Here is a 25,220-nt window from a genome sequence, read left to right on the forward strand (position 1 = left end):
TACAGTATTAGTTTTTCATTACTAAGGACATTTCTAAAGTAACAATTTAATAATTCAATGTACATTTTCTCATGTACAAAGTAAATAAAATTTAACACTTAGTAAGGTTTTAGTTAAGAGTTCAGTTCTTTCAATCAAAACTCAAAGCCATACCAGAAAGACCAAGGGGAAAGTGTACCCGTTAAAGGGAAACAATACTTTAATCTCAACCCAACAGTAAATCACTGTACATGCCCAAATCAACCTTCTGTGTTAGTAATGTTGGTTTCGAATTAATGATTTTTAAAAAGTGACAAAGTTGTCAGTTTCAAGACACACACCAATACATTAACTTGGTTTAAATTAAAATAACATTAATAAGGACTGTCATAACTGCCCTACCCTGATGCGCAACCTCAAGCTGTACTGTTCCCCTTTAACTCTGAAACAGTAATCAGAAATAGCATACAGTTTTAAAGAAGTTGTTTGTTAATAAAAAGCATGATGATTTGACTGAATATTCGAGACACCAGACAACAGCAAAAGGTGCATCCAGGCTTTCCTTCAGCACTGCTATTCAATTGGATGCTTTCCAGATGTCCTAGGACCCCCAGTCTAAGGCAAAGCTGATAGAATGACAGGTGTTTTAGACAATGGCTCAAATAACTTATGAAGTATAAAGAATAAGAATAATTCTATCTTAGGGTCCAATTAAAATTTGTGGTGTCAACACACGGGAAAACTAGCATTTTGTGTCATTTATTTTAAAGACCCACATTACTAGGATAAGTTATTCCTTTTCAGGATTTTCTCTTAAAGCCTTCAGAGAAACCAATTATTTCTGGAACTACCTACTAGTATTTTGAGACAAGTTTTAGAAAAGGATCATGAAAATCATTCATTTTCCATTTGCATAATAAGTGCTCTATAAAATATTATTAAATCTGAAAACTACTTTAAGTCAATAAATATGGATCTATTTGCACATTGTTTTTGGTTATATAATTGTGCTTTGTGCTTTTTTTAAGCAGCCTCTAGCCACAAGACTTTGCATCCAAGAAAATTCCATAAATTAAATCTACAGAAACAAATTTCAAGTAAACTGGTCCTACCTAAAATATCATTTCAACTACTTAGATACTTGTAAAACATAAAGGAGCTTGTTTTTGACTTAAGATAAAGAAATTAAAATTTTACCTAGCTACTGCTACCTACTTATGGACATTAATACTGTTAATAATAGTAACAGCTGTTGTTTTTGAGCAATTACTGTTCAGAAAGAAAGCCTGAATTTCCAAAGATAAGAATAAGAAGTTATGTTCAAACAAAAAAGGAAATCAGCAGAGAGAAGTTTGTCTGAACTTTGTAGCTTTCTTAACTCTAGCTCTGGTGCTAGAGGCTCTACGGAGAGACGTACCATCTAAAGGGTTAGTAAGGCCACTGCTACTCCAGTCAAACTGGACGGGTGGTAGAGACTCCTAGAGTTGAAAACCAAAAAATCAAAATTAATCAGTACAGGCTGTAGCAACATAAAGAATCCTTAAAAAAAAAACAAAAACAAAAACTATTATAGCAAGATCATTAGGCAATAAAGTACCTAAAAGACAAAATTGGGATAATTTACAATTTCAGAAGGTTACCTAAAAATATGAACACAAACCGAAACTGAAAAATTGACAAACAATACAGTTTATTGATATTAAAAAACTGTCTTTGAGAAATGGAATTCACTTTACATTTTCAAACAGATTTTTATGGACTGATTCTATGTCAAGATTTCAATCTAGTCTCAAGTTATGACTTAAACTATTGGCTAGATTATAATTCAAATATTAAAAAAATCACTGACTTTAATCACTAAAGAGTGATCTACTTTATATTAAATGACTAGCCACATAAAATTTCTCAGTGGACGGTCTAATGCAATAGAGAAGGTACCATATTGAAAATGAGATTTGAGTTATTCAAGACCAAATAACTACTAAATAACTAGTTGTATGACCAGGTGTAGCTTAATTTAGTCGGTCTCTTTGTATATAAAATGAGAAGGTTTAAAGTCCAAGGTCTCTGGTTCTTTACAATTTCCCAAAGTAAAAGTATGGGCCAGTAAATAGGAACTAAATTTAAAATTAAAAAAAAAATTTAAATCTTCTCTAGTTTAGAAATTACTTATAATCAGTATCAGAATTTAATTTTTAAAATAATGTACTTAAAAATATACTCAGAGCTCATCTGAATATTCTAGGTTTTAAATTTTGTTGACTGCCAAACACATAAAGATAAATTGAGTAAATGATACATGTAAGACGTAAAATAATACAAAACATTTAAAAAATGATCATTGCTTTAAGAACAAATTTTACAAGAAAAAATTGGGATTCCTGATTTTCTTCTTTTATTTTGGGGTGGTGTTGACAACACTTACTGAAATAGCCTGTGTTCTGACAGACTCTTAATACCAACATGTTGCTGTCCTTTTTTTTTTTTTCCGGTATTGCTTACCACTATGCTTTATTGTAAGGTAGGTACTATTAAAACTTTACGTTCGTTTTTTGGTGTGTAGATAAAGACTTGTTCCCTGTAGGAAAGGAGCATGTGATTATTTTTGAAAGTCTAATTCTGTTATAATACAATTGTCTTGATAACTGGGTATCAATGACAGGCATGTTACTATTATGGATTTAGTCTTTCCTAAATCAGGTCAGGCCTGGAGGTTGAGGAGGGAGGTATAAACAAAGCAAAATCCTCACATTAGTGGTTGCCAGGGCGTTATAGGATAGTGGGGGTGGGGACGGCCATTAAGACAGTTCTTTATGGTGATGGAAGAGTCATATATCTAGATTGTGGTGGTGGTTACACAAATCTACCCATATGATAAAATGACATAGAGCTATACACACATATTGTAATAATCAAGTCACATCCCTTGTTTTAATATTATGCTATAATTAAGATGTAATTAGGGGGAGAAACTGCTGAAGGGTACAAAGCATCTCCTCTGTACGATCTTTGCAACTTCCTGTGAATCTATAATTATTTCAAATAAAATTAAAAATAATGCTGGTGAAAATCTAGTTTATAACTTACCTGCAAGACTAATAAGCATTTGGAAAATATCTTCCTTAGCTGATCTCAAAAACAAACAAACAAAAACCTCTAAGCATTCCCACAGATTCAACTCCTATTACTCTCCTTAGAGATCAGTGAAACCTTTAGTCCTATTGAATAGTGACAGGATGGACAACACCCAGGTTTATGCAATAACAAAACTTCTGGTTAAATGGAGCAAAGCTCTTTCATTAACATGTTTTATCTAAACGATGTCAAGTAGCTGGTTGCTTAGAAATATTTCAGTGATTTGCTGGAATTTGAGATTCTTATACAGGTGTACGGCATTTTGAAGACATAGCCAATATTATAATAATGAGGTGCTAAAACACGAATCAACATTTAATGGAAATAAGACAGAAGTAAAACAGAAGACCATAGCAATTACAAGCTAACAAATGGCACTGGTGAGGAAGGCTACTTAAAGAGAAAGCACTAAATGAAGCATTTTAAAACAACCTCAAGCAATGTGGTATGAATGATTACTACAGCGACTAAAAGCACTAAGGAAGACAAGGTCATAATAAAAAAGAGCAAAAACGCTATATGTTAACTAACTGGAATTTAAATTAAAACTTGAAATAAAAAAAATGAAAGGAGAAACATTAAGTACATTTAGATTTATCCCTAAGTATTTCATGGTTTTGTCGCTTTAGAGAATAACATGCTTTTAATCACTTGTTTTTAGTATATATAGAAATATAGGTTCATTTTTATATATTGATCTGATATCCTGAAATTTTGCTAAATTCACTTATTGGCATTAACCATCTTTTTTTTGGTAAATTCACTGGGATTTTCTATGTAGATGATCATGTCATTTATGAATAAAGACAAAGAATGCCTACTAAAAAAAAAAGAAAAAAGAGCTGCCCCGCCCCTGCCCCCCCAAACCAATGGGGACTAGAGATCATAGACTTGGGTTCTAGTCTTAGATGTACCACTGATTAATGATTTTGGGTACATCATTTAGCCTTTCCAAATATGTTGTCTTAATGTAAAAAGAGAGCACAATGTTACATAATCATTTTTTTCTTTCTTCTAACTTTAAAATTCTGATTCACAAATGAAAGAGCCACATCAAGTAGCAGGAAACTGGATAAGTAGTGACTAGCCAGATAACTGCTAGCCAGAGAGCTGACTCTACTCAGCCGTGGATAAAGTATGGTTAACATACTGATCTTACCAAGAGGGGAATCAGTAATGGCACCATGAATGATGTGACCTTGAAATTCAGCGAATAAAGATTTTTTAAAGAACAAAACAACAAAAGTATCACTACTGCTTTTTGCCCATAAGCTGTCTTTCCAAGTAAGAGTATCCTGGAAAAAACACCGGAACAGTTGTTAGTAAGTCATCCAGCTCCTAAACAAGAGATGCACTGGTTATAAGAATAATGAGTACAAACAAATTTGGAAGAAATAATAAAAATCCAATGGGTACCAAAACAGACAGAACAGACAGATCAGAAAGCAGTTAGTCATAATGAGAATTAAACAATGATGCTAAGTTTGAAAGTCACAGTGGTGCCAATATAAAAACATAAAAGCAAGGTTATGGCTATTTCCTCTGGATATTATGACTAGGGGGAAGATGTAATAGTATTACTGCATGGCCAAAATGTAAAGTAAAAATAATATACACACTGACTGCCAAAGAATAGTGGTAAGAAATATTGCTTTAAGAGAATCTTACAATGCATTTTAGAGGTTTTAAAAATATTTTAACCTGATTCAGGGGTACGGAACCAAGCAAAGATCATATAATTTAGTGAAGAAGGTCAGGCATCTCAGCACAAAATTCTGATATGGATACTGAAATGTTCAGTTTAATTGTGTGTACGTTACAATGAAGTCCTAGAGAGGCTCAAGTTGATTCAGGATCAGTTTGAACAACAACTTCCACTGGGAAATACTATTTTCATTGGTTCCCAAAAAAGCCTAAAAGTGAAAGCTAATGAGGATCACAAACTACCACAAAAAAGTACAGAATAAACTTTTAAAATTACACATAAGTATTGGATTAACAAGAGAGATGTGTGCACTAAACAGAATAAAAGGATGTGATTAAAAAGTTTTTTTAATATAATTATTAGCAAGAGACCAAAGTTTCATCTTCCAGCAAAAGTTAGATATGCTTGCCTATGAATAGGGGGACAGTAGTCCTTTGATTATAAATCTAGAGGCGTGTGTGTACATGTAAAGAGATAGCAGCAGCTAAACACATATTATGGAGCTATGACTAACCTCCATTAAATTAATACACATTAATTTCCATGAAAAGTTCCACTAAATTAACATTTTTTATTAGATCTAGACTTTTAGTCATTTATAATTAAATTCTGTAAGAAAGGTGATATAAATATGACGTGGGACTAGAATAAAATATATGAGATTGATTACATCAGCTGGGGCAAAAATGACAGGTGAGAGCTAACAACGATAAAACAAGCAATAGCTTATGGGGCCGTAACACAGAGAAGTGCTTGGATGGGGGAGAAGAGGAGGCGTCGGCGTCGGCAAGCAAAACTAGCAACAAGTGGCCTCAAATAAAGAGCGGCTTCATTTTCAGTAAACATACCGGGTAGTTTGAACCAGGTAGTTCGAATTACTTTCCTAACATCCAGTACTGCTGCAAGAAAAATGTTGCTTAAGGCTGAAGTAGGGATGTGCTATGGGAGAAGTAATTTTGGAATCCGCTTATGTAGGGCAGGCTTGGGAGGGAAGCTGATACCTGGAGAACATATAAGGGCAATTAAAGGACGATAACGAAGGACAGTCTACCTATGGAGACAAATTTGCCCAAACCTCCTTGCCTGCTGCCCAACTATCAACAAGGCCAGGCATTTTATGCTTCAGGCCTCCCTGCCCACTATTTCAGTGCTAGTAATAAATTGGCTTCAAAGGGATGTTTAAGCTATGCTCAAGTATAAACCACAGTGGTACACAGCAGTAATATTAGATGTTCCCTGAAACACACGTGAAAGGGTAGGACTTTGCTTTATATCATTATTTTCTAAAGTATATTCTTTAAAATACTAGTTCTATGGGTGTTATGACTCTTTTCCCCTGGTCCTGTAGAGAAGGGTCCTGTGGCCAAGTAAATTTAAGAAATAATTAAAATTAAATAGGGTTATTCACTGCTGGATTCTCCAGAGTCCTTAATGTGTGCTGAGAATCTCCAAGGGTGGTTACAGGGTATGATGTGACAAATTTTCCAAACTTACTTCCCCCTGGAACCCTTCTTTAGTGGAGTATCTCTGGGGATTAGCGTTCAATGGAACACTTTCTAGGCCCTAGTTTCTTTCAATGGAACACACATTTTGGGAACGGCTGTCCAAATATACATTTTTGTGTTAGATAAAACTGAAGATGATATTGAAGGTAAGAAGTGACAAACACAGAAAATGTTTTACAAATGGTAATGTTCACTTAAAAATATTAATCTTCTAAAAAGAATGCTTAACTAGCACTGAGTCAGTTTCTAATTTGACGTGGGAAGAGTAAGCAAATTTTTTCCCAGATAAAAAAGTGAGGGGCATAGCTTTGATAATAAACATACTAGACTGAAAAAAAATTTGTGCTTAATGGTGCCAAGGTGGTGAAGAATAAGAAAGGTAAGACAGCTTTCTTTTTTTCTTAATCCAAATAATATTTTGTAAAAGGCCACATCATTTTCAACTTAAGTAACTCTTCTATTCAAACTCTCAAAACAACAGTTTTGATGTAATAAACGCACCTAATTTTATTACTTTATAAAATTTGCAGGCTTCAGGAAAAACACATATTAGCAGATTTGAAGAGCTGGTGTAAATGCAGTGTTTCCCAATTATTTTGAAAATCAGTACTTACCAGATTGGTGTGTCAGTAATTATGATTATACAATGTTCAAGCTGTAAGGGACTTTTAGAGATGCCTGCTTCAAAGTCTTCATTTTATAGGTAAAGAAACTAGGGCCTAGAAAGGTTTTAAGGACTTAACCGGTAACCAGCCAGTTCTCATATTGTGCCTTTTTTGAAAATTAAAGATGGCTTGTTTATTGTATTCCAAGGGATGTTAATAAGTAATCAAAATAATGTCCATCATTAAATCAATTTTTAAAATATTTAAACTAAAAGTTACATATTATGGGAAACACTGTGTCTGGACATATGTGTGTATACATGCATAAATATATCAATACATGTACAGATATTTTTACCTGGAATTGGTCAGATGTACATGTGCTCATTTCTGGTGACATGGTGTTTGTCTGACCAATGGAAGCGATTTTTTCTGCAGCAGATAGTGGTTTCAATGGTTCCTTGGTGGGCTCTAACATACCCTGAAAAAGGCATATTAGCCATTAGTGGAAGGGGGTGAGAAACCAACTCAAACTTTATGAGAAAGTCAATCTAGCAGAAAGTTAAAAACCAAGTCATTTGGAAAGTACTAAAGACAAAAAGGAACTATTCTTAAATTTTGTTAAGAGACGATCTAGCACTATAATGGAAAATGTTTAAAGAGACAATCTTCTAGCACTATAATGGAAAATGTTTTACAATAGTACCTTTGGAATCCAAACTTTTTGAAGACCGTGTATTTTAAATCTGATTGGTTTTAAAGTACCTAGTTATCACTGTTACACAAAACATAAGCAATTTGGGATGGCAGGGGTGGGGAAGAGGCAAGCACCACAGATTATATCCAGGCCCTAAAACTCCAACAATTTTATGATAGTCCAGACACGGAAACTGCAGAAAAGGACACCCTTTGTACCCTTTACACCATGGTGGTGCTTGGAGAAGTGAGAATTCTAAAACATGCCATCTAATGTGATGCTGTCTACATGCTTCAATGTAAATTTAGTATTTGATCCTATCTCCACTAAAGGATGGGAGCCTTAACACTTAGTTCCTGGGACTAGCAAAGCAGAGACACAGCCATTTCAGAGGGGGGAAAACATCTTACATGTTCCTCTAGGTGTGTTACAAATCTAATGCACTTTCTGAGTAAGAAAGGAAGGCATTCAGGGAAAGAAGGAAAAAAAAAAAAAAACACCAACCCAACATTTTGTATCAATATTTTACCAAACACTAATAATAATGGGTAATCATCAATTAATGGTCTGAAAGAAAGCTAAGCTTTAATACATTTTAAAATAATACTCAATAAACTCTTGAATATTTATCAACCAGACCACACAAAAGTCTCCCTTTACTGGGGGAAAAATATTAAAGTGGCTAAGACAGTAAGGTCAGAATCTGTATATTCCCAAAAACAAGTTTTCAGGACAATCCTCCCTCTTCTCATAAAACAGGGCAAATGCTAACTAAAGCAGTTTACAGACTGCATTCTTAACAACGGTATTTGTGAAAGGCTTTACTCTAGCAGCTTGTATGAAAATAAATTCATGGTCTAACTCAGTAGCTTATATATTATACAGGCTTTCCATCTAGTGCACCTTACATAAAGAGACAACGCATTCAGCAAACAGTTCCCAGCCTTAGCCAACTTCTCTAATGTGAACTATCCCTTAAATCAGTGGTTCTCAAAGGGGTTCCCAATCAGCAGCTTTTGCATCACCTGGGAACTTGTCAGATGAACTGCCTCACCCCTACTGAATAAGAAACTCTGGGGGTGGTGCCCAACATTCTGTTTTAACATGTCTTCCAAGCAATTCTGATGCATATTAAGGTCTGAGACCAGTGACTTAAGTGATCATTTCAGGTCTTATTCCTCCAGACGAGACCAAAGGATACTGAATACCTCATCTGTGTGAAGCACCATGGGAAAAATTCAGGTATAATTAAATTTTGAAACCAGATATGAAAAAGAATAAGTTTCTAAATGTAAGGCATCATAAAGATGGAGTAGGAGAGGTATAGTCACTAAATCAACTTTGGTTTTAAAAGCTTATAAAAATGGTGAAATGATTACTAATAGATTATAATTAAGATAGGAAAGTAAAGCAAAAATATTAGTCTCTAACTTCTAGCCTACAAATAAGGATTAAGTAGTTATTGCTCCCAATGTGCTGAATGAAAACCCCTACAAATTCATACTTCCTACTCAGAATGTGACAGTAACACCAACAATCTCTAGAATGCTACTCCCTGAGGAAAAAAGAAATACAAATAACCAAAAAGTTAAAGAATGTTCTTCATTATATTACCACAACAGAAAAAAGTATAAGGATAATCAAGGTGTTTTGAAAATACCAGATAAGTTACATTTATAAAGGAGCAGAAACTGAATAAAAGGCTGAAGCACAGAAAAGTTTTTGTCTAATTCCATAAAACAAAACTACAAGAATGAAACAAAGTAAAACATTCCAATTCAATATCAATAATTAGAGCTTATTCAGGGAAAAAGTTTGTAAATTAAAGAAGGTCAAGTTCCACAGCAAATTCATTTTCGCATGCACATAAAGGGTTGTATGATTTAAATTCCACACCAAGTTAGTTATTTTTTTCTTAATCATTGTATTTTTACCTTATTTTCAAGTTATTGGTGAAAAAATTTAAAAATATTTTTAGTTTAATAGACAGAGCATTTTTGTTCACCAATAACTCAAAGACATACCAAAAACACAAATACATCAAACTTTAAAGTGTGACTGAGTCTTGATAAGGTACAGAAAGAAAATTCCTCAGTTATCCTGGACTACCTGGCATATTTGGAAAAACAAAATTCAACACATTTAAAAAATTAATGGAGGGGCGCCTGGGTGGCTCAGTCGTTAAGCGTCTGCCTTCGGCTCAGGTCATGGTCCCAGGGTCCTGGGATGGAGCACCGCATCGGGCTCCCTGCTCTGTGGGAAGCCTGCTTCTCCCTCTCCCACTCCCCCTGCTTGTGTTCCTGCTCTCGCTATCTCTCTCTGTCAAATAAATAAAATCTTTAAAAAAAAAAAAAAATTAATGGAAAAACTGAGGACCAATTATGGGTCCCGGCTCATTTTCAATTACTATCATATGGTATTCCCAAGCTTTTATACACATCCATAGCTTCACTAATGCAACATTTAAAATTTATCACAACTGGATTAAAATATATGATATCTAAGCCTTCAGATACTTCAGCTTCCACTTTATTTATTTATTTATTTATTTATTTATTTATTTATTTATTTATTTATTTATTTGACAGAGAGAGACATAGCGAGAGAGGGAACACAAGCAGGGGGAGGGGGAGAGGGAGAAGCAGGCTTCTTGCTGAGCAGGGAGCCCGATGCGGGGCTCGATCCCAGGATCCCGGGATCACGACCTGAGCCGAAGGCAGACGCTCAACGACTGAGCCACCCAGGCGCCCCTCAGCTTCCACTTTTTAAGAGCAAATTTAGGGGCGCCTGGGTGGCTCAGTTGGTTAAGCGACTGCCTTCAGCTCAGGTCATGATCCTAGGGTCCTGGGATCGAGTCCCACATCGGGCTCCCTGCTCTGCGGGAAGCCTGCTTCTCCCTCTCCCACTCCCCCTGCTTGTGTTCCCTCTCTCGCTGTGTCTCTCTCTGTCAAATAAATAAATAAAAAAAAATCTAAAAAAAAAGCAAATTTAGAAAGGAAAAAAAAAAAAGAAGAGCAAGACCTCCAAAGGTACATATTACGGAGTTAAGAGCACTATGTTACTAGGATAAAAATAATCTTCAATGTAAAACAAAAGTATTTTTAATTAAGAGAATATAGAAAAATGTCTTTAAATCAAGACTTGAAGGGATTTATGACATCAAAAAGGAAATTAATAGTTATTCATTTAATGTTCCCACACTAAGTGCCCCTTAAAATATACTTTCCATGTCATGCCATGTAAGATAATTTAACAGAATGCAGCAGTGATAAATTTGCACAGAGACATTTTTGCACTTACCAATCCTGCTGCATACATGGGCACTATAACAGGCTGCTTCTTATTACCCGTGAAGAGCTACATACATGTGTTAGAGAAAAAGAACACATATTTAGAGAATGCTATGGCATATAATGAAACAGTTAAAATATGCTCACAATGCTTTATTATATACACTGTGAAACATAAGTATAACAAATTATTAAATTGCCCATATGAGATTATGTTTTTGATCTCTTAGTCCAATCCCTTCATTTTATAATTAACAAAAAACACTGAAACAACTTTTTCTTAAAATAAGAAATATTGACTGGAGAAAAATTTAGATAGATTTATGTTTAAAAATTGGCATATTCAATATACATGAGCATTTAAGACAACTAATAATTATTTTTCTGAGCTACTAGCTTATCACAGCTTGATTAGAAGTTGTAACAGTATTTAAAAACACTCATAGGTCCACTAAAGGATTTTCCAAGGTACTAACAAAACTCACAATGTTTCGGGTGTCTATACCCAAGGAGCACAAAAGCTTCTTGTTGCTATGGGAGCCGCCCCACTGATATCTCAAGCCATGTGCATCGTGGATATCCTGTAGCTCGGTCCACACATCCAGCAGTTCCCTGCAAAGGTCATGACAAAGCCACCAACAATGGGTTACTGAATCGCTTTCACCATGAATTCTAGTTTTAATGTGATGGTGAAATGTTATACATTCCAATTAATCTTGCATTTAACATGAGTATACAACTATTATCTGAATAAAATCAACAGCCACTGCTTAGTCATTAAAGTGGCTAAGTTAAACTCATTTGGAACAATATGCAAGTAATCAACCAAAATTTAGTATGTTTTTTTAACTGTAAAACAAAAATATTTAAAAGGAGAAAAGAAATCACTCAACCTTCCACCATATTACTACAGCCATTTAATATTTGTGCTTTTTTCCTCTTTGAGTCTTGACCCACAAACACAGCTGCAATTATATAGAGATTTTTGTGTTTTTTCAGATTTTAAGCATTTCTTCATCTACATGTATGCCTTTTTCAATGGCTGTGTAACGTTCTATTAGACAGAATGCATCATTATTTATTTGGCCACAACCCTACAGTTTAAATAAGTTGTTTTACTATTCAGCTCCTATTGTTGGTTAAGGCAAAAATATCTTCCTGTATTTTATGGTGTGTTTTGTTGTAGAGTTGTGTTATATCCCAAAAATGAATCTCTTAGAGAGATTCCTGGGTCTATTTGGACAACTAGCATATTTTTAAATAACACATCGAAATGGTTTTAAGATGGTAAAGCATAAACGTTTTTGTCCCCTTTTCTTCTCAGAAATCACCCCCCCAAAAACCAAGAAGCAAATCATAATCTTCATCTTTAAAGAAATTAAGAGGTACTTAAAACCTTGCACCACAAGCATTGAGGTTACAAAGAGAGATGAAGGAAAGACTTGCACAGAATGTGTCCAGAGGTGGAGAGTAATGAAATGCAAGAGAGGAGTACAGAATAAGAGTAACTCTGAAATTAAAATTAGAAAATCAATCTAGAGCCTCTAACATCTAATAATTAATAGGAGTTCCAGAAAGAAAACAGACAATGGAGGGAAGGTAACGTCAATACAAGAGAACTGCCCAATACTGAAGAACAGAAGTCTCCAGATTGAAAGACTGTACACCTTGTGCTCAGTCCAATGAATGAAAAGATTTATCAAGACACTTCATTGTGAATTTTCAGAATACCAACAACAAAAAATCCTAAATTATAAATTTAATGTGAGGGTAGAATAAAATAAAATTTTACCACCCATGTACTTTATTTCTCAGGAGGCTATTAGAAGATGTGCTCCACCAAAATGGGCTCTAAGTGAAGGGAAGTCCCAAGACAACGTGTGTTTCTAGATCGAATCCATTCCAGATTGGAATAAGACAATGGAGGACTCAGGAAAAAAATGGAATGGCTAGCCTGCCAGGTTTGATCACAAGTAAAATTGTATTAATACGCTGCTGGGGGGTAGGAAAAGACTTAGTAAATGAAAAAGAGAGGCAACTATATGTCCAGGAAGAAGCTCTAATAATGGACAGTGAACACTATTTACATGATTATAATCATGAAAATACCAAATATCAACTTAATGAAAAACTATGATATAAATATAATGATGTACTACATGTTGGTTAATTGAATTTAAATAAAAAAAATTAAAAAAATATATAGGGACGACGAAGGGAGGAGAATAGCAGATGTAAAGTCTAAATTCTCATCTATCATACTAGAAGTCAAAAGATAATTTATAAAATTGATGAGAATATTGATTTAGAAATATTTTTAAAAGCGTTAAAAAATGGAGCAGGGAGTTGTTTTTTTTTATAGCACAATCTTACTTTTTAAACTTCAACACAATGTTATAAGAACATTTCAGAACCTTGATGCTTTAAGATAACCTTATAAGTTAAAATAGTTGAAAGTAACAAATATACATGCTGTCTAAAAACTGTCTACTACTTACCCACTTTCAGCTAAGGCCTCTCTTGTTTTTATTGGGAAGGTGCTTGTTTCCAGCAAGTGCTTCAGGGAAGTAACTTCCTCTTCAGTATCAGGGATAAATATTGAAGGAAAACATGCTTCAAAAATTCGCTCCAGGCGGTTTAGTAAAGCTGTCTGCATCAAAACACACCCCAAAAGTTTATTTTCATTTCTCTGATTTTAATGATGTGTTTTATCATCAACACACACACACACCTCTAACCCCACACCCTGTCCACTACTATGAGAGAGGTTAACTACCAGTCAGGTACAGGAAACACTAAGTGAAAGGTGCATAACTAACTCAATGAAACTGTTCTAAATGATTACATTAAGTAATCACAGTTACAGTGGTGACAAATGTATTCTATACCAAGCAACATATCTGGTACTTTACAAACATTACCTTACGTAATCTACTACAGAATTCCCAAAGAAGAAATTCTTACTCAATTGTACAGTGAGAAAGCAATCTCAAAGTGTGAATAATCTACCCAAAGCAAAAATAAAAACAAAGAGAAACATTCAGAAAAACAAGCAGCATTCATCTTCTTTCTATCACTAGATGTTCCCTACTACCACTCATGTACTCTAGATTTAAGAATAATTAAATTGAATATTTATGAAAAGTATTATGCTATTATAGTTGAACAGAACCTTTTTCTTGAATATAAACATTTGAATTTTAAAAGCCTTTTAGAAATATCTCTGCTGCTAATAGAACAAACCAAAGTAGGAAAGAATGTCTCAGTTTTTACTAAGAAATTCAATAGCTCATTTAACATTTTGATGATCTGTGTTATCTTTTAAAAATTCCATTTCTCTATTCTTCTATCTATGGTGTGTATATTTTTGAATAGAACACTGCCTTTCCTCCAAGCAAAGACTGGATATTCCCTAGAGCATTTTCACTGAGAACATCGGCATTTTGGAGTATTTTCATTAATTAAAACTTGTTGAATTGAGATTAACTTACATTTTGGGGGGGTACTACTATTTATTCTACATGTGCAGCCTACAATAACATTTATTCCCACTTTCCTAACTGTATGTCAGATACATGTAAAATATTTTCAACTTAGCTCAATTTACTACTTAAACATCAAAGGGGAATACAGACTGTTAAGTTAAAGATTGTTGGAAGTGTACACCTGAAATGATACTGAGTGTGTAAGAAAATGCCACATCATGGTGGTATTTCTTGCCAAGTAACAAAAACAAGTTAATGCCTGATTTCTGTTGTTTAGCATAGTCAGCAAACAGGAAAATGAAAAACAAAAGGAAAAATCTTCACAAACATGTTTTCCAAACCAAAATCTCTCTTTTGGAAGCAGTATCAGAGCAAAAAACTTAACACTGAATAATTAGTCTCAGGGTACTCTTCTGCTATCTCTACAAAAGTTACTCTAACACCTTCATTATATTCGTGTGTGTGATATGGGAAAAGGTTCTCAGTATCAATTATGAAACCTACAGTAAAGAGTAGACTCAAGATCCCAAGGCTTGTGAAACTTGAGTGTGTCAAGGGGACCCGCACTTACTTGCTTCAACAGAGGGAATGGACAGACATTACTTTTAAAGGGATCAGATAACCATCTAATTGGAAACATGATGAGCGCTGGCTCCTTCTGGGCAGGGAAGGTAAACAAAAACTCACATATGACCAAATTTTACTTCTCTGTAAATTAAAACCGAATCTCGCTCGTATCCCCTTTGTTATCCTTTTAATGGGAAAGAAAAAATATTTATCAAAGGAAGGAAGAAATGACCCCAAAACACATTTAGTCAATTGGGCAATATTATACCTAACTACCAGTCTTAGGCTCACCAGTGAGCAAATTCTCAAATCAGTGGAATGTACGTGAACAAACAGAACATCACATTCACCTCAAGTTTTTACTTCTTACCTAACCTTTTCTCATACAGAATGTAAATTACATGAAAAATTTATAAGAAAGTTCCATTTATCTTTACAGTTAGATATTACACTCAATTGCTTCAATGAAATATTTTGTTGAATGAAGTAGAGCAGGGGTCAGCAATTCTTTCTTTTCTTTTAACAATTTTTTCAATATCGGGCCAGCTAGTAAGTATTTTCAGTTTTGTGCCACCTATAAACAAGTAAGTGTGGTGTGTTCCAATGAAACTTTATTTACTAAAACAGGCGGCAGGATAGATTTGTCTCATAGGCCACAGTTTGCTGACCCCTGAGGTAGAGCAATAAAAAAGATTCAAATAATCAGAATCCACTAACTGAACAGCACACCACCCACCACAAGGAGGAACTCTAACAATTCAAAAAGAAAGCAGCTAACAATTAACAAAGATTGTGATGCAAATTAAATTTCCTGACATTTTCCTTTAAAAGTACACCAATTTCCAGCTATCCACAAATCCACAAGGCTAGTCTGATGGTAAAAGGGAATCCTCTAAAAAGAGTTTCTTACTAATATGTTGTTCATGGTAATACATGCCAAATTTCATTTGCTACTAGTTAATTCCAGGAAGTAAGTGGCTGATAAACTAGAATACTTCAATGGAGGACTTGTGGACCCAGAGGTGAGACTCAGTTTCTGGATTTATAAACTGGAAATATCAGGGGCAATCTCACAGGGTGGGTGACGAATTACAGGATTAAATACCTGGCACCCAGTGTGTGCCTAAGAAGTGGTAACTTTATCACTACTATTGTTATTATACAGATGGCACACAAAAACACAGTGGCCTACCAAGGAATAAAATAAATGTCAAAACTAGGTTCAAATCTCACTAGGGATGTTTCTCTGCCACGATTTAGCATTCTAAATTATGAAAATACTTGTTTCAATCTATCAATTTCTACCATAAGAAGAAATTAAATAATCCAAATTCTTGCACCCTCCCTAAGATCCTCCTGCTGAATTGGAAAATAAGTACCAATTTAAAAATGTCTATCATTAAGAGCCACTTACATAAATAGAACCTCTTACTGCTACTCTTTGTGGATTTTATTTTTTTATTAAAAAAATTTTTTTTGAGGGAGAGTAAGGGAGGGGGGCGGGTAGAGGGAGAGGAAGAATCTCAAGCAGGCTCCATGCCCAGTGCCCAGTTTAATACATACAACAGCCTTAAACCAAATTAGTAACAAAATTAATGTTACATCAACACTAGGGTCAACAAAGTGATATATTATTTAAACTTGGACTTACTTTACTGTGTGTAAGTGAAAAGGAACTTATTATTACCCTGCTTATAAGAATTCTTATTTCTATATAATAGAGTATATCTAGCCATAAGAGGCAATCTACTGGTTTTGATTAAATGGGGACACTACACATTTTTAAACTCCTTGTAGCTGATTAACTCAGAAAAAGATGTGAATTAAATAGTAATATTTAATGATATAATATGATATAATATATAATAACAGTAATATTTAATAATAAATAGTAATATTTATTAACATGTACATGTGGACTTCTATTAGATATAAAATTCTGAAAGACTGTATTTTATTATGCGGAATTAGAGGTAAGGTCAGACTGGCTAATTGAGTTTCCCTAGGCAGACAGGGCAGCATATAGCAAACAGTATCAGTATAACCCTAATCCGTTCAAGAAAGTGAGGGCCTAAATTCAGTAAAATATCACAAGATGTTCCCTGAAACATAGTTAAAACTGCAAAAGTCTGATAAAGCACATTATGTTTTTTATTTAATGCTTACACAGTGCTCACCACATGCCAGGCATTATTCTAGATGCTTTACAAATATTAGCTCACAGAAGAACACAGAGGAACCACAGGAGGGAGGTAACAGTCATATTATTATCCCCATTTTCTAGATGAGAAAAAGAGAGCACTAAGAGGTTAACTTGCCCATAGTCAGATGAATATTACATGCTGAATCCTAATCTAGTATAGTTTCAGTCTGTGTTCTTAAACACTGTATTAAGCTGTCATCAAAGCAGTTCTAAGTTCAATTTCTAAAAATTATAGGAGCTTTGAGGGCAGGGAATGTCTCATCTTGAATCTCCAGTACTTAGGTTCCTGTACATAGTTGATACAGAAATGTTAGCTAGTTCACTGTGCACTAGATTTAAGGAAAAAAACAAATCACACTTCACTATTATTTAAGACTGCAGGGGGCATATTTGTTCTACTTACAAAAGTATATCTTACTATAAACCATCTAAACCATTTTTGTACATAGGTTGGATATATTTACATAATCCTAACAAGTATAATAACTGAATCCCTTACATACTAGGTACTATTCTTGATGCTTACATCTATTACTTTATGAATCTTTTTCAAAAAACCCCAACTGTTTCCAATATTACAGATGAAACTAAAGCGCAGGGAGATTAATTAACCACAGTCTCATGCTGGTACGGAGCACAGCAAGGATTTGATCCCAAGTCTGACTCCAAAGCCTCTACTCTTTTCACCAAATCATGCTTTTATCCAACTTTGGTAGTCTTTCAAACATTTGTAGCCATTAGATAAGGGATTCAGCTGTTAACTGCTGAGGTGATGATTGTACTTAAGAAAGCAATGATTCATCTAACACTACAATTCATAGTTTTCAACAAAGCAAATTATAAATTTTTACTAAAGAGTACTACACTGTAAATTAATGAGAAGGTGCTGAGGGCCCACACACTTAGCACAGTAGTTAGCTGAGGTTACAAAAGTAACTAAATAGCAAACAATGAAATAATATTCACAATAATTACTTGACTTTTATTTTTTTTAAGATTTATTTATTTATTTGAGAGAGTGAGAATGAGAGAGAGAGAGAGAGTACATGAGAGTGGGGAAGGTTAGAGGGAGAAGCAGGCTCCTCGCTGAGCAGGGAGCCCGATGCGGGACTCGTCCTGGGACTCCAGGATCATGACCTGAGCCGAAGGCCGTCGCTTAACCAACTGAGCCACCCAGGCGCCCCGGTATAATTACTTGACTTTTAAATGCCTTTAACTCCAAAGTCAAAGAAGAAAAGTAGTCATCAGTTTTCCCTTGAATTTGGACTTAGAGAACTGGTGACTGGTTAGCCGAATACCAGTTATGTAACCAGTTCACACGTGCATCAAATTCTTCGCCTGGCAAATTGCAGCACATCTAGCCATTACACATTGTAAGAACTGAGGGCTCTGATAAATGCAGAGTTGAAAGTCAAATGCTATTCAAGGCGGATGCCAGAGTCCATTTTCTCTATTCACGTCGTGCTAGGACAAAGGATGAGGGCACTAGTACTCAGAAGAGGTCCTAATCTGTCAAAACTACTCTGCGAATGGAAACCAGCCCAAAGCAGCAGCTTTCCTCTCAAAATAGTTTGACAGGTGAGTATACAGCCAGAACTAGATGTTACTCCCTCACAAATTCTCATTTGCCCCCCTACTATTACTTTCTGCCATTCACCAAAAAAACTCGGTTGCCAACACTATTTCTTTGCACCTTTACAGACCATTTTCCAAGAAGTTCATTTCTGAGATTATTCAGTAACTAACATTTATTGAGCACTTATTATGTGCAAGACAATGTGGTAAGCACATCTACACACATAATTTCATTTTACCTTCAGAATGAGAGATTTTAAATAACTGCTATTATTATTCTCTAAATCTAAGGTTCAGGGAAGTGACTAATACAAGTTAGTGCTGAAACCTGGATCTCAATCTAGCAGTGTGACTCTAGAGCGTTGCTTTTAAGCACTATACTATTGCCAGGGCCAGGGCCTAAGGCCCACAATAAATTTAGGGATTTACGAAAAAAAATTTTTTTTTTTTAAGATTTTATTTATTTATTTATTTGACAGAGAGAGACATAGCGAGAGAGGGAACACAGGCAGGGGAAGTGGGAGAGGGAGAAGTAGGCTTCCTGATGAGCAGGGAGCCCGATGTGGGGCTTGATCCCAGGACCCTGGGATCATGACCTGAGCCGAAGGCAGACGCTTAACGACTGAGCCACCCAGGTGCCCCAAGAGCTAATTTTAACAAACTCATCTTTATACCAAGTTATAAAATAGAATTTTAAATATCTTTTATGGGTAAGACACATAAAAGTCATATGCGGCCCTGGCTACATTACTCGCAAAGGTACACTGGCTTTTATCTTTCCCAATTTTCTCATTTCTCATATATTTGTTTTCCTATCAGGGTCCTTTATTACCTTGAATGTCTCTATAATAATAGTTATTACTTTTTTCAAACCTGATAGGATTTCTGGGAAAGCACAAATGATCAACTATCCAATGGTTTTAATTTGTCAATGAGGGCAAAGCATCATGTATGAATTCACTCTCATTCTGAGTTCTGTCATATCTCCATGTTTAGGGTAGGAGGTATATAAGCAGCCATTTCATTTCACCCACTGATGCAAACAAGTCATATTATCGAATGCAGAGTTTCCCAATTGGTAGGCCCCAGTCACAAACAGGCTACAAGTCTCTCCCAAATCTTGAAAGCTATACAGGGACAATGGCACTCCCTGTTCTGATGGTTAGTTTTACGTGTCAACTTGACTGGGCCATGAAGTGCCCGGACAACTGGTCAAACGTTATTCTGGGTATATGTGTGCGGGTGGTTCTGGATGAGTTTAACGTTTGAATTGGTAGACTGGGTAAAGCAGACTGTCTTTCCGAATATGGGTGGGCCTCACCCAATCAACTGAAGACAGCTTTAGGACTGTATTTGGGACTTCTCTGCCTCCATAAAGACCTGAGCCAATCCCTTATAATAAGTCTCTTTCTACCCCCACCCCCCCATCTCCCAAACCCTCCCTCCCTCCCTCCCTCCTCCTGGTTCTGTTTCTCTGGAGAACCCCAATATATCTCTATTTTATAAATAACTATTCTGGAGTATAAAAAGTGTATTGAAAATCTCATTCAGTTTTTCAAAGGGGTGTGTCAGACCAGCACCTAGGATCCTAGACTGGTTCTTATGCCACTCAAATGCATTATCTTCTTGAAAGTATCTTGTATTTAAGGTAATTCCTAAAGTTCCTTCAACATATTTCTAGTTAAGTTTTCTTTTCTTCCTTCGGAACAAAAGTTGATTAATGTTAATAGTTTTAACATTGATAGCATTAGGTCTTGCTCGTAAGTGGAAGTTTAGAAGAAACATAAAATCCACTGGGTAATTTAATCTTCCATTTAAGAGGTTACCTTATGCCTTGCCACCATTAAATATTAAGTAAGATATCAAGTACGATCTACAATTGTACACTTTATCAATTCCCAATTTCAAGCTATAATGTAAGAAGAGTGACCAACTGTAATATTCACCATGTTCTAAAAAGATGGTTTGGCCCTTCTGTACAATTTGTGGATAAATCTAACAAAGTACTTCTACCTATTTGAAATTAAAGAGCAGAATTTCCTGAGGGAAAAATAACAAAAGAAATTGCTATGCAGATACTTCAAGTAAGCAAAGAGCTATAAAGCCAAAATCTCAATTTCTTTCTTTAAAAAAAACCCTGAGATATAACTGACATACATTATATTAGTTTTAGGTGTACAACATAATGATCTGGTATGTATATATTGCAAAATGACACAATAAGTCTAGTTAACAGCCGTCACCACACAGTTACAAATTTCTCATTTCTTGTGATGAGAACTTTTAAGATCTATTTTCTTAGAGATTTTCAAATATACAATATAGTATTATTAACTATAGTCACCATGCTATACATTCCATCTCCAGGACTTATTTATTTTATAACTGGAAGTCTGTATCTTTTGACCACTTAATTTCTTTATTTGGTTGCTTACTTCTGTTTTCAATAAGTTCAGGTGTTCATCCACAGAAAGGAAAACTTGCACAAATCTCAGGCAGATGATTAAATAAACAAAGGTGAAAATGTGGGGTTTGTTAGAGTCAGTTTGAGAATGCTGACTTTCTGGTGAACAAATCAAAATTTAATTTAAAAGTAAAAATAGGCCAAAGTATTCATAATTTTCTTCCTTTTTCTCTTTGTGATACTCTTAATTTTTAAGGCTCTCAAAACCAATCTTCATCTAGTAACTTTCCCAGTAGCATTATCAAGTAGATGGCTAATAAGAAAAAATTACTCATAGCTTCATTTTCTATAGTCAGTTAATATAAAGAGACTACTTACCAATTACCTAAATTCTCAAATAACATCCACAGTAATATTTAAAAAATTTTATAAAAGCTCAGAGTACTTACAATATTAACCTCCTTTACCATATACCTAAGAAAAAAGTCACCTTGGCTATTTCAATCAAATTTCCTTTCTGGAATATTAACAGGTTAAAAAAAGAAATAAAGAAATCTGGAAAAAAGGACTACTTTGAAAGTAAGGAGGATTTTTTTTGTTATTATCATTTTTCTTTGAACCTTAGCCCAAAAAACAAAGAACAGTCTGGACCTCTTTTCCAATTTGTACAACAGAAATACCACTATTTGATTTCTGCAATTTATAAGAATGTTAACAAGAAAATGAAATATATTGAGCTCTGGGTTCTTTTTATTTTTTTAAAGATTTTATTTATTTGACAAAGAGAGACACAGCGAGAGAGGAAACACAAGCAGGGGGAGTGGGAGAGGGAGAAGCAGACTTCCCGCCGAGCAGGGAGACCGATGCGGGGCTCAATCCCAGGACCCCGGGACCACGACCTGAGCTGAAGGCAGACGCTTAACGACTGAGCCACCCATGCACCCCGAGCTCTGGGTTCTCAGAAAAAAATATTCACTGAAAGGGAAGAATATTTCTCAATAAATGGTCATCTATGGCTTTTACATCAAGGCTTGAACCTCTGAGTTTCACTAGACCCACATTTGAGAATTAGTTTGACTTGTCCGAACATTTTATACATTTGAAAGATGTCTTCTTGGTTGACTTTTCCCTAAGTAATAAATTATTACAATAAAGCTGCAACAATTGACTGTCTCTTGACCCAAGGAAGATATATTTTATTAAAATATTAAGATATCTTTTTGGTAGCCTGAAAAAAGGAAAGTACTAAAAAATAGGGACCCAGACAATGTCACAGTGAAAATTAGAAATTTGAAATGACAACTGCACCATATGTTTCATTTCTCAAAACAAAGAATTGCTCCCCATGTTTGTTTAATTGAGTTAACTGAGCTATGAATTCTAAAGACTCACAACATTCTGTCAAAGCAGAATTTGGACAAAATGACTTAAAGGCACTGCACTCTGTTCAGGGCAGAATTGTTGCATCCAGGTAAGATTCAAGAGGAATAAATCATTCTAAATTTTACCATTAAAAACCTAATGTTCACTGTCATTTGGGGCTCCTGGGTAGCTCAGTCGGTTAGGTGTCCAACTCTTGATTTCAGCTCAGGAGTGCTGCGTCAGGCTCTGCACTCAGCAGAGAGTCTGCTTCTCTCTCTCTCTCTCCCTTTCCCTCCGCCCCTCCCCACACTTGTGTGTGCTAATTAAAAAAAAAAAAAAAAAAAAGAACTCAGTGTTCACTGTCCTTAGTATGTGAGGATTTCTGTGCTGTCCTCAACACTGTAGCAAGCAGGAAAAACATTTTAGGAAAAATACCAGTAAATCTAATCCTCCCCTAGGGGACTTAGATTAATGTACTTTTCCAGCATATTCTGGAAAAGAAGAAACTGCAGGCCACAACTGCCTTCACAACACAAGATAAGAATGAAAATCACTTCCAATTCAGTCATTTACTCAGCAGGGCTTACCCATTTCCCCACCTCAACTTCCTTCTAAACTTATCTTCCAGCCCCTTCCAACAATTTCTCCTTTCCAAAATCCATCATTTTCCAAACCTATTCAGCAAAAATAAAAGTCTGAGGACCAAGCCAAACAAATCTCAGGAAGTCTTAAATGTATCTTGCCACATCTACACAGTTTTTGCTCTATCTTTATAAAATAGAATCATACTACAAAATTTTTACTTTTCAGTGAATTTTTTTCATTCACTTTAAAATTTACTGTCATTTTATCTTCACAAAAGTCCCTTGAAGTGGATATTACCCCCTCTCTCTTTTTTTTTTTTTACAAACAACTGAGCTCAGAAATAACTCATCCAAAAAGCTATATAAGAGGCTGAGTCAAGATTCAAACTCAGATTTGTAAGATTATATAAAGCTTATATACTTTATTACCTCATATCCAGTTATCAAGTTATAAATAACTTCAATCAACTTGTGTAATGCAAAATTTCCTTTTTGAAGTGGTCATACTTTAAAAAATTCATTATCTCATGATGTTACAAGTTCTAGGGCTATAAAGATTATTCAATACCAGTGTCACTTTACAGTAAGATGAAACTAAATAGGAAAGGATTAGGTCAAAATCAACAGTCTTGGCTTTGCATTATATAATTAGTTTACTCCTTTTTAAAATGGTCACCTTCTACTTCAATAATAAATTAATCAACAGGAATAATACACATTAGACAAATCGTATAATAACTGAATTAGCAAATTAAGCTATTCAGACACTCAAAGTCAAATGAAAAGTGATTAGCTGTTTCCACCACCTGGTAATACCATAATAATATCTTCATGTATCAAAGCAATGATGTATAACCATTTCAATTAACACTCAGACTTCGGAAATACTTCTAATTGAAAATGGTTTGCTTAGCAAAAGATAACTGGAAGAATTTGCAGATTCTGATCTTGTTCTTAGTACCTTTAAAAGAAGCTGGTGAGACAAGTGTTCCCTATATCAATTGTCACTACAAAGCAGTGATTTTCTAGGGAGTGCTCTTCAACACCTCTGGGGTTGAAGAAAGGTTAGGTTTAACTCAGGACTGGGGAACAACCTGGATATCAAACTGCATCTCTAGGAGCTATTTTAGGTCAAAACAAATCTTAGTGAATCTTCTCTGAAATAGTCTGCAACAGAAAAGGATAAAGTACAGGCGCTAGAGGCTAAAAATATTCTCCCCAACACACCTACTCCCCAAGAAGTGTAAACATAAATGTACGTTTGCAGGAAATTATAAGCAAATAAATACGGCCACAGTAAGTCAACCTATGACTGTTTCTTGTTCTAGGTCTAACCCTTAATTCTTCTCATACTCTCATCCCAGGTCTTTAGTCGCTGTCAAATTATGAAGTCCAAATCCGTTTTGTTCAAATTCTCTATCCTTCAATTCCCTACAGCCTTCAGCAGACGCTGGGGTTTCAAATTCTGCTTGCTCTCTCCTGCACTCAAAACTGTACTTCAGGGGCACCTGGGTGGCTCAGTTGGTTAAGCAGTTGGCTTCTTGATTTCGGCACAGGTCATGATCTCAGGGTCCTGGGATCAAGCCCCTCCTCCGATGGGTTCTGCAGGGAGTCTGTTTGAGGGTTCTCTCTCTCCCTCTTCCTCTGCCCCTCCCCCAGCTCGTGCAAATGCATGGGCTCTCTCTCACATAAATAAATAAATCTTTAAAACAAAAACAAAAACTGTACCTCAATTACCTAGGTCTTCTGGTGGGCAAAATTAAGAGACATTATTTCTGAAACTTAAAAAAAAAAAATCTTCTATACCTCAGTTTAGCCTTCTTTTTTTTAAGTTTATTTTATTTTTTTAAAGATTTATTTATTTGACAGAGAGAGACACAGCGAGAGAGGGAACACAAGCAGGGGGGAGTGAGAGAGGGAGAAGCAGAATCGCTGCTGAGCAGGGAGCCCAATGTGGGGCTCGATCCCAGGACCCCGGGATCATGACCTGAGCCGAAGGCAGACCCTTAACGACTGAGCCAGCCAGGCGCCCCTAACCTTCTTCTAAAAATCACTGTAAAGGTAAAAACTGAAGGATTCATTGGATAGTTAATTAGCTAATTAATGAATTTTGACATAAGTGGT

General features: G+C 35.3%; 1 protein-coding gene across 9 annotated transcripts in view; it reads right to left on the bottom strand.

The window, feature by feature from the left end:
- Positions 1–25,220, bottom strand: part of AFTPH (aftiphilin) — a 68,645-nt gene that overhangs the window by 12,372 nt on the left and 31,053 nt on the right. For 6 of the 9 annotated variants that reach the window (XM_045884893.3, XM_045884894.3, XM_064572426.1 and 3 more), the window contains 5 exons: positions 13,415–13,566; positions 11,402–11,528; positions 10,927–10,983; positions 7,288–7,410; positions 1,397–1,457 (listed from right to left, as the gene is read on the bottom strand). In XM_045884893.3, coding sequence (XP_045740849.1) covers positions 1,397–1,457; positions 7,288–7,410; positions 10,927–10,983; positions 11,402–11,528; positions 13,415–13,566 — 520 coding nt within the window. The remainder of the gene's footprint in view (positions 1–1,396; positions 1,458–7,287; positions 7,411–10,926; positions 10,984–11,401; positions 11,529–13,414; positions 13,567–25,220) is intronic. The other 3 variants (XR_010405660.1, XM_064572427.1, XR_010405661.1) reach the window with 3 other exon arrangements.

The sequence above is a fragment of the Mirounga angustirostris genome, unplaced genomic scaffold (genome assembly GCF_029215605.1).
Source record: "Mirounga angustirostris isolate CCGP_5_RB_7025 unplaced genomic scaffold, mMirAng1.0.hap1 SCAF_10, whole genome shotgun sequence".
Taxonomy (NCBI): Eukaryota; Metazoa; Chordata; class Mammalia; order Carnivora; family Phocidae; genus Mirounga; species Mirounga angustirostris.